The 10,349-nt window shown below is 43.0% G+C and overlaps 1 protein-coding gene across 2 annotated transcripts; it reads right to left on the bottom strand.

Annotated features, from left to right (window-relative positions):
- Window positions 1–616: 616 nt before the first annotated feature.
- LOC136496323 (kinesin-like protein KIN-12A) lies at window positions 617–9,444 on the bottom strand. 2 transcript variants are annotated; one of them, XM_066491971.1, is made up of 16 exons: window positions 9,017–9,444; window positions 8,753–8,914; window positions 8,228–8,311; window positions 8,007–8,129; window positions 7,864–7,923; window positions 7,718–7,771; window positions 7,529–7,624; window positions 7,046–7,141; window positions 5,357–5,502; window positions 3,851–4,003; window positions 3,632–3,761; window positions 2,687–3,391; window positions 2,498–2,596; window positions 2,280–2,432; window positions 1,450–2,181; window positions 617–1,220 (listed from the first exon to the last, which is right to left on the bottom strand). In XM_066491971.1, exons 1-16 carry the CDS (start codon window positions 9,350–9,352, stop codon window positions 918–920), a joined length of 3,432 nt encoding a protein of 1,143 aa, XP_066348068.1. In that variant the 5' UTR covers window positions 9,353–9,444; the 3' UTR covers window positions 617–917. The 2 variants fall into 2 exon arrangements, with proteins under 2 accessions (XP_066348068.1, XP_066348067.1); XM_066491970.1 differs by having other exon boundaries at window positions 617–1,226; window positions 9,017–9,443.
- Between the last annotated feature and the right edge of the window lie 905 nt (window positions 9,445–10,349).

Below are 10,349 nucleotides of genomic sequence, written 5' to 3'. Positions count from 1 at the left end.
AATGTACCTGGTCATATGTAATTCCAGCTTAGCATATACGTGTGTTTTCTGCATAGGGTGGCCAAACACTACAGAAGAACGTTGTGATCAACCTATCAGCGAATGATGGGAATTCACAACGGTATATGATTCGTACCACACGAGAATATCTTAGCCACATTGCCAGAAATAAAACTATTAAAGAGATAGTTATGGAGAACTTGTCTATCATATACCACTTGTTTTGACACTACTACTAAAATTGATGCTTCTTTATTCGAATGTCTCAAAATAGTATGTCGTTAAGTTGAGTTAAAATTTATTTGTTTATTGATGATCATGTAGCAACACGGGCACCTGCTAGTATTAAAAAAAAATGGCCAAGCACACTACTTGACGTTGGTGTGCTAGTGCCACCCGTGTAGGCAAGTAGGCAACCAGCACTCCAGCAACCCAACAGCAACAACAATCGACTTAGAGTGCACTGCTGCTTCTATTAAAAAAAAAAAAAAAAAAAACAAGCCCGCTTCATCACCACAAATTGCGACTTTGAATCTTTACAACATATTCCGGCTGGCAGGAAGATCCAACCAGTACTTGCAGTGGAGTAGCTGCATCGTGCATGACTTCCTGGGGAGAATCTGAACCATGACCAACCATACCTGATACTTTGTCATTACAGTTACAACCAACATAATCATACAGCAACAGAATATTGGTGTCGCCACTTCGTTGTAAAAAAATTGTTCATCTAGATTTACAAGACAGAATACAACTTCGCCAAGGGTATGGAGAATCTGCATACACCTCATCAGACGACGAGGACCCACCAGCATTCCTCGGGAGTATCCTTTCCCTCTGCTTACCCGGTGTACAACATTATATTATCACCATTTCAATGGTACAAACTAGGACTGAACAAATTAAACACTTCAGCATCAAATGTTACATTTGTCGTATCCATAAAACCACGAGTTGAGGTCCGTGCTCTTGGAGACCTCAAATGATCCACCTTGTTGCAAGGTATTGAACTCCTTCCAATTCTGCCCACTGGGGCTACCAGCTGTGTCATACCTAGGAGGCTCAAGATTGTTCGGTTCTTGTGGCTGTACCGTATCCTCCTTGCACTGAGAGGACTCTGTGAGACGCTGCTTTAGAGCAAGGATTTCCTGATCGTAGTTCTTTTTCAAGTTGTCAATCTCCTGATAAGCTTTCTCTGTCTCTTGCTCTGCCACTAAAGCCTGCTTCTGCAACAAAGGAGTACAAAAGCTTGTTGTAACTGGAAAATCTGTCATACTACTAAATGTAACAAAATACAAGGAACCACTATAAGAGCATTCAACATAAATATTTTCTCCCTAAAGTTTTGTAATCACCCAAATTCATAAACTTTGATGTATTATCAACTGCCCACATAAGCTAGTTTTGTCTGTCTAAATGTAAGGTCTAAGCAATGTCGGAAAGCCATACCTTGGCTAGTGTTTCTGCTTCCTCTGCATCCTTCAACCGAACAAGCAATTCACCAGCTGCCTGAACAGCTTCAGCAGTATCCCTTAGCTGGCCCTGAAGGCCTTCATTTTGAGCTTTTAGGACTGAGATTTCAGCTGCAAGGGAGTTGATGAACCGCAATTCAGCACCTTTGATACCGGCCTTTTCTGCCCTCATCTTCACATCCTCAACACCCTCACACATCCGCCTATGCAGAGCAAGCAAACGAAAATGATTCTCTTGAAGATCAGCATATTGTTCCAGGTGTCTTGCAGCTCCTTGGATAGCTGTTTGTACTGCCTCCTTTAGTTCTTCTGAGCATTTCTTCTCAGAATCCAGTTCTAACTGCAACTTTCCAACAAGGGATTTTGCTGCTTCAAGTTCAACTCTAAGCTCTTCTGTGAGTGTAATCCATTTACTCTCAGCTTCAGTCCAATTGGGAGTGTCCCAAAAAGTAGTATCTCCATCTTTATCTTTTGTTCCAGGTTCAGAATTACTTCCCTGACACAATGGCACTGGAGGCCAGAATCTACGGATTGATGACGAAGATGAAAGCATGTAATGCAACTGATTTTTCAGATCTTGTATCTCCTCCTGTAGAACTTCTTTCTTGTCCCCAGAATTCCTGAACATGTCCAATTCCTCCTGGAGTCTCTTCAACTCAATTTCAGCATGCAAAACATCAGGATGGTTTTCATATTTCTTTTGGAGGATCTGCATTTTTAGTGTAACAGAATAGCTGATAAGTAAATGCAGTCTTCAAAAAGAAAATACAGTAAGTTAAGTACATGGCAAGGGAAAATTCATGCGACCTTATGCTCATTCATAAGTGATAAAAACTCTTCATTCATGAATTCTTCAGTTGGTAAAGTTCCATCCATGAGACTCTCAAGCCTAGCAATTTTTCCTTCAAGTGTTTTTGCAATTACAGCATTACATTCACGTTCATGCTTATACTGTTGCACCTGAAAAAAAAAAGGGAATGATTTAAACAGAGGAACATATAGCATTATAGCGAGAAAACACCCACCAGACGATTCAGCTGTTGAATTTCTGCAGCTTGCTTTGCACACTGTTCATCACGAGCCATCTCTCGCCTGATAGCTCCAGCCAAGACCTTCTCCACAGCCTATATAGAAATAAGATATGCATGAGTGCTTTACACCCTACTTAACTGATCTACACATTCATGCACCGAGCCTTTTTTGGTTAAACTTACTTTCAGAAAATGTCGCTGCTTTTTGTCATCAGATAGTACTGTCACATCAGCTGGTACTAGTTGTAGGTCTCTGCAAGCACTGGGATCCCTACTCTCAGTTGCAGAAGCTTCAAGCAGACAACTAGGAATCAGAGCTAGAGGGTTATCTCTGGTTTCATATTCTTCAGGATCAGTCTGAATTGCAACATCAACCTTGCAAGGCTGAATATCCATGATTCTAGCATTTAATCCAACCGATGCTCTCCTCCATGCACTATTGTTTTGGTGACTTTCAATGACTTGAAGTCCCCTCTGTATACTGGCGGCAATGTTTAATTTGCATTTTCCATCTCCAATATCAGGACCAGTGTTAAATTTATTAGCACTACAGCAGGACCTTTTTATGGATATCAAATTCTTATCCCTATTAAGATCTTCAACATGTGAAGTTCCAGCACTTACATCCATAGAAGCTTGTAAACTTTTGGAGTCTTCTTTAACGTTAATAGGAGACATTGCAATATTTTCATGATTGTAGGGCTTCTCAACATCATTCTCATCAATTTCCATTTCCTCATCACTATCTTCTTTTATACACTGGAATGTTGCAGGATGACCCAAGCTCATTTTCAACAGATGCAAACTGCGCCTAGGGTTCCATCCAGTGGCAAAGCTGCCATTATTCCCTTCTATGCATCCATTAGATTTCATTCGGTGAAGTTCATCCTGCATTGTAGGATATGGATAATAACACCTTACTGATGAGCATGGTTTCAAAGGCGACTAGGCGTTCAGGCGAATGCTGGGTCCACCGAGACGCCTAGGTGACAAGGCATCACTGTTTCCCAAGGCATGCTGGGTACGCCTGGACGCCTAGGCAACGCCTTTGAAACAGGGCTGATGAGGCATGAACCAAAACAGCAATATTATAGAGAAACTTGGTTGTCAGATGGAACACAATCATACCTTCAATTGCCTGATTTGCTCATGCAGCGCATTTACATCTTCAACTTTCTCTTCATTAACCACGGCATTGTTTTTTATAGCTTTTGCACGTTGGGCAAACCTAAGTGTGCTTAACGTTTCACTCTTACAGCTGTATGACAAGAAAGTGCAGTGAGGAATCCAGAAACCAATATTAACTGGCCACAGAATTAATGAATTGCTGGTCAACTTAGATGGTACCTTTGGGATGGTGAAACAGCACAAATCATTGCCAGTTTGGCATTGCCTCCAAGGGATTCTTGTAATAGAAATGTGAGCTTGGAATCGCGATATGGAACATGGTGCCTTTGTTTTCCGGACTGCGATATTTCTGCAAGTATATTAATCAAGTTTCTGCAGTGAACAAGAACATATAGTTAAAGAACCCTCATTTCACAACCATATTCAATGGCTGTAATGTTACACCTAAACAGGAAAAAAAACAATGGTTGAGTTGCCAGTCCACAAATCAGCCTTTCTTCGTAAACCACTAACTTTATTTATCGTGGCTCCCATACATAGATATGTCTACTGGACACACTATAAATATATTTGTGTTAATTCTTACAAATAGCCTTCACTTGATTGCAACATCATATGTTGCCTTTTATTGCCCCAACACTTCAGATGTGCTATTAAATTGGTCAACTGGTACATCTTAATTCCTGTGCCAAGAGCTAAAATAGTATGTAATATACATAGAGAATAGCGCTACCTCCATTCTGAAATGTAGGTCATTTTAATTTGTTCTAAGTCAAACTTCTCTAACTTTTACCAACTCTATAGAAAGAGGCAGCGATGACTACAAGACTACTACATCAAATTTATTTTGATGGTGCATTCATTTGGCATCGTAGATGTTAATTATATTTTTCTATAAACTTGTCAAAGTTTGAGAAGTTTGACTTATAACAAAACTAAAACTACCTACATTTTGGAACTGGGGAAGTATGTGGCAGATAAACTAAATGGAAATAATATATTCATAACTAAAATACAAATATCAAATCTACAACAATACATGTTTATCCCAAAAACAACAGTGAGAATGACTACAGAATTGTAGAAATCACAATTAGCAATAAACATATTTCATAAGAATTTCTAACCATGAAGCACATCATGCATATATTGAATCAAGAGACCATTGCTCGATCAAATGTGGTAACCATGATATGTGGAACTGTTGATAGGCATGATACCAACTTATGTTTGACAACTTAGAGCAAGTACAATAATTGGCTTATAACCAAGCAAATGCTGATATGGAGGAGAGAAGGGAGGAGAGAGGAGAGCTTGGCTCTCATGCAAGCAACAAGCTAGGCACGGATGCATATGCAGTGGTGGGTCCATACATTAAGTGAATGTGAGGAGGATTAAAAAAGAGAAGGTGGGACATGGGTTAAATTACAATAAAAAAGTTTCTTATAGACAAATAAGAGATCACTATTGTATAGTTTGGCTCTTGCAACTTGGCTAATAGCCAAACACTTGGCTCTATTATTGGACCTGCTCTTATGAAATCATTTAATAACTCAAGTGCTATGCATCTCTCATTCCAGGACATCAAGCAGAACCACATCCATCATTAGTAAAGTAGACTTCAACCGAGTTTAGATATCAGCCAGTGTCTGGAGAATTAGCAAAAACCTTGCTTAAATCCTTGAACTATTTTACTTTTCATTGAAAGTACAAACGGAACTTTACCCAAGCTGTGAAAGTGAACGGTTTATGTTTCCAGCTTCTTTCAATCGATCCCCAGCTGCATGTGTTAGTTTTTGTCGCTCTGATCCAGCAAGGTCTACCAAGTTTATCCTGCTTGATCTTGTGATGCTTGAGCCATCCTCTGGATTCTATAGAACAAGAGCAAAATAGGTAAACTACTATTTGATGCATCTATACTGAAACCAACAATATCTTAGAAAGCATTTAGTGATTTGAGCAACAGAAACATTTATAATGCATTCATATAAGCGAAGCAACTAGAAAGCAAGGCTTCCTTTAATATAAATGTTATTTCTGTCAGCACATGAACAGATACCAGTCCTTTAAGCTGCATATTGCACAGTACAAACAGAATGGACCAAGAATGAATAATAAAAGGTTGTGTATCATGAAGTCATGATAATTCTCCTTTGCATTGAAGCCACAGAGATTGCAAGGATTCAGTACATTAATTTTGTTAGCATACATTTCAGAAACATATGAAAGAACATTAAAGCACTCCATATATAAGAGAACAGAATGTATATAGCTAAACAATGTTTTCAAGTCGTCTAGTCGAACCTAGTCGCCATGGGACCGACCAGGCGACTAATCGCGATTACTCGTCGACCTGGGCCGATTAGTCTAGCAGAGTGGATTGCTTCTCTTTCCTTTGGAACCAGAGAATAGCAGAGGGACAACAGTACAGCACAGCAAGCAACCTAGCAGTCTAGCAGAGAGCCAGAGAGGGTAGAGTGAGGGATGGGGGAGGAGGGAAGAAGATGGAGAGGGGAAAGGCACATACCGTCGTCGGAGCAGCTCATCACGAAGACCACGACCACTTGACCTGGCAGAGGGCGCCGTTGGCTTCACAGCTCACCAGAGAGGAGAATAGCGTGCGAGGGAGGGGAATAGCACACAAGGGAGGGGAATAGCTCACGAGAGAGAGGGAATCGCACGCGGGAAGGGGAGGAATCGCGCACGGGAGGCAGGAAACGCGCACGTGGGAGAGTGGAGGTGCGCGGGGAAAAATTGCGGCCACATTGCGTTTGCCACCGTGCCTGCGTGCCTCCGGTGTTTTGGGGTGCCTATTCTAACCCTAATAGGCCAAATTGGAAGCCCAATAGGCCACATATAGGCCCGGTTGAACAGGCCCAAAAAAAACAGAGCAACCACACTGGTCGTCCATGGCCTAGTCGGACGACCAGCTTTCTGGTCGAGCTAATCGAGTCGGACCTCCTAATCGAACACCAGGGACCGATTAGGACGAGTAATCGCGATTAATCAGACGACTTGAAAACATTGTAGCTAAAGCCTAAAGAAATCAGGTTATTGGCAAGGTACATATGCACAATCAACCAAAAAAAAATCCACAGATTAACTATTCCAAGTATTCCTCTGGTTGTTATATGCAATCATCAAACATAAAAAACCATTCAGTCCACACAAGCATCTCAGTTTGGCATCTGCTTTTGTTAGAATGGAACAAACTAGAACTATACCTCATGCTCATGTAAAGCAATGACCCAAACTCAAAAGAACAATCAGCTCGTAGAAAGGCAATGATAGAGAACCATTATCAGAATGTCAAGAAAATGCACTCGTTACAATTACATTTTGCTAATTGACAACTGATAAATGATTAAGATAATATGTATATATACTATTATTGGGCCAAATTTCAATGAATACCTTAGAATCCGACTTAATGACACACGTAAAAACACAATGCGAGCGTGAGCTATCAGCATTTGCGCTCGTTGCCCCTGTCCTCCGGTTTGCCAGGCCCTGCATTATTTGTAATAAATCTGTTCAACACAAAGTTAAGAAAAATAGGATGTATTTGTAGAGCATACAGAAATATATCAATCTCTAGTGAAGCAGCAGGCCATGTTGCGATGAAATTATGCAGAACCAAGTGTTATGTAGTTTGTGTACATCAAGAGGTGCCGTAAAAATCTTCCATGATGGTACAACTATGTTCACTGATAGACAGAACTCAGGCAATTTTTCACCCTTTCAACATAGTCTAGTGACAAAATCATCATACGCATAATTAAAATTTGTATCTGAGAGTGGCATATGCCAAATACAAATGTCAGAAATTAGGTTCAATGTCATCACAACAAATAGATGGAGATGGGATACATTAGATGTCAATATTTGGAGACACACCTTAACCAACAACTGAGTTACATCCTTCATGGTGAAAACCAACTCCTTTCTCAATGATTCAACATAAACACAGGCAGTTCTAACATCCTCTCTAATCTGCAAAGGAATAGGACATATATATATTAGCAAACTGAGAAAATGATTTCCTCCTATGCCACTGAACAGAGGCCTTTTCACAAGCTTTTTCACCTGAAGATTCTTCTGCGAGGGATCTAGCAAATCAGTTATCTGTTCATTGTAGATCTGCACATTATATTATAATAATATTGGATCACATTTCATGCGTCAAACAAGAATGAATACAATATTTGCTAGGTACTAAGAAGAGAAATTGCCTCGAGAAACGAGCAGACACAATTGTAAGTTAGCTCTTTATCTGCATGTTTAACTTGTTCCTGTAAATGGGGCATGTTTCAGATTTAACTCAGAAAAATACTTAAAAGAAATTAGTTTTAGAAAAAAAAAACTATCGCGTTACTTCATTAATGCGGGAGAACAACTGCTCAAATACACGAGGTGTCAAGCCCCTCTCGCTGCTCACTGAATCTTCTGACAATGCAGATAGAGGACCCCACATAGTGTACGTTTTCCCACTGCCAGTCTTTTGAAGTAACAAAATAAGAATGAGAGACTATTAGTCAGTTTATTTTCAGGTATCAGCCATTACATGGCTTAGATGTTCAACTGAAGATAAATCACCTGTCCGTAGGCAAATATGGAGCTGTTGAAACCCGATAAGCAATTTTCAACAAGTGGCAGCCCAACAAGGGTGAAGATATCCTCCTATAAGTACATAAAAGTCAAACACAAAAGACCAAACCCATCACAAAACCAAACAGAGATTGCACACTTAAACAATAGGTTAGAATAGCTAACCAATGAACTAGCCAAAAGAAACAACCAGCACTTATTCCCAAACAAAATCCATTAAGAGCACAGAACACTATATTCAGATCAAAACTAACATTAGCTACTTGCAGTAAAACAAGACCTCGACCATGGCCTCTGCCAAATCATCACACATAAAATTTTAGGTTATAGTTATATACGAATCCACAGATGCATAAATCGCCTCAGCACTTATGAAATAACAATATACAAGTACCATATATTCGCTGCTCACTGAAATAACTCCAAAATTCAGCTAATCTAGACCGTGTACATAGAATCCCCAAGCTTAGAGAAACTATCCCAAAACCACCCAAAAATTTCACCCAGCCTAACCTGCGTGGAGGCCGAGTCAGCGACAGCATCGAACGTGAAGTCCTGCCCCTGGATCGCGACCGAGTTGGCCGCCGTCTTGCGCACGCAGGCCTCCGGCCCCCGCCCATCCTCGCCTGCCTCCTCCTCATCGACCCAGCACGACGGCCGTATCCTCACCACCACCTGTGACCAGAAGAGCAAAACCGGCAGAGCCAACAGCCGTCAGGCCAGATCCATAGTCCCAACACGGAATACCTTAAATCGCCCACGAAGCCCTAGCCGTACCTGGACGCCGGAGTCGGGCCCGGGGGAGGCGTCGTGCGTGGGGCCCGCCGCGGCCGCCGCAGAGGAGACTTCGAGCTTCCTCTTTAGTGGGTTAGAGGACGGCGGACGCGGTGGCAGGCGGTTGCGGGAGGAGAGCGGTTTGGCCGCGGAGGACGGGGAGCGGAAGGGGGAGGCGCCGTGGTCGAGGGCGGAGTGGTGGTAGTTGCGCGCCGGGGAGGAGGGGTCGACGTTCTCCTTGGAGATGCGGCGACGAGGAGGGGTCTCAACGCCGCCGGAGAAAGAGTGGGGCGGCGGCGTAGCGGGGCGGCGCGCGTGCCGCGAGAAGAGGGACCGCATGGCTCAATGGCTGGCTGCGGAGGCCGCGAGGGGGAGAGGGAGACGTCGGCAGGGGGGAGGGGGATTTGAATTTTTTCGGACGGCACAAGTCGAGTCGGGGTTGGGGAAAGGGCAAAAGGATGGGTCCGTTCGGCCGATGGGATCTGACCTCGGGTGCAGTGTCTGTGTGCGGGCTGGGCCGAATCATCGACTTCTAAGTAGAGCTACACACCTGGCTACTACTCTCACTTAGAGTCATGGAATGAGATGGTACCCTTTTTCACCGAGCACCACTAGCCCTTTTATAGTGTGGAAAGACAGTGGGGGTATTTATATAGAGTCGAAAAATTCAGTGGAGGTGACTTGAGCACCGAGCGACCTCCTAGGGCGTTGGCCAGCCTAGGATATCACCGACTTTCGATTATAGGGCCTTGATTGCTTCCCAAAGTCGGTTACATAGACAACACATGTGAAGATTTGGTCAGGAAGGCGGTAGTTAAGTCGGTGGAGCTCTCCAAGTGGATGACAGTGGGCCCTGTGATCCATGTGATATGTTGATAGCCCTTGGATCAAACCGACTTGGAATCAACGCGTGGATGTGCTCCATTTTGACTAGCACACGGATTGGTGACATGGCCGTGGCAAGGGGGCATCTAGGGCGTCGCCCGGTGCCCTTGGGCTACTGCCCGACATCCCTCGAGGCCATTTGGGGTCAAGAGCACCTCCCAGGGGCTTCTTAGTGAGCGGAGAGGCCTTGGCCAAGTTTGGTGGCCTTTGGACACTTGTCCACGTCGCCCGGAGTCCAAAGGGGTCGCCTGATGTCCATCGTTGCCCGAATCTAACCCGGCCCGTCTTGCGATCTTCCGGAAGGCATAACTTTGTCACCCAAACTCCGAATTGGGTGAACCAAAACTCAATTTTGTGTATCTTGATGAGATCTTCAACATGGTGTAGTCAAAATGGGCATTTGATGCAGTGTTTTTGCATGTATGTAGCCTTCTTGCTCCTACACTCACAT

The sequence above is a fragment of the Miscanthus floridulus genome, chromosome 12 (genome assembly GCF_019320115.1).
Source record: "Miscanthus floridulus cultivar M001 chromosome 12, ASM1932011v1, whole genome shotgun sequence".
Taxonomy (NCBI): domain Eukaryota; kingdom Viridiplantae; phylum Streptophyta; class Magnoliopsida; order Poales; family Poaceae; genus Miscanthus; species Miscanthus floridulus.
Note: the sequence above shows the minus strand (reverse complement) of the source record. Positions and strands in the feature narration are given on the sequence as shown.

Excerpts from the sequence above, each read along its gene's own strand:
- LOC136496323 (XM_066491970.1), bottom strand. The coding sequence starts at position 9,352 with ATGCGGTCCCTCTTCTCGCGGCACGCGCGCCGCCCCGCTACGCCGCCG. Across the intron at positions 8,915-9,016 it reads GGCCCGACTCCGGCGTCCAG|GTGGTGGTGAGGATACGGCC; the intron begins GTACGGCTAGGG and ends TTCTGGTCACAG. Across the intron at positions 2,182-2,279 it reads CACTTATGAATGAGCATAAG|ATCCTCCAAAAGAAATATGA; the intron begins GTCGCATGAATT and ends CTAAAAATGCAG.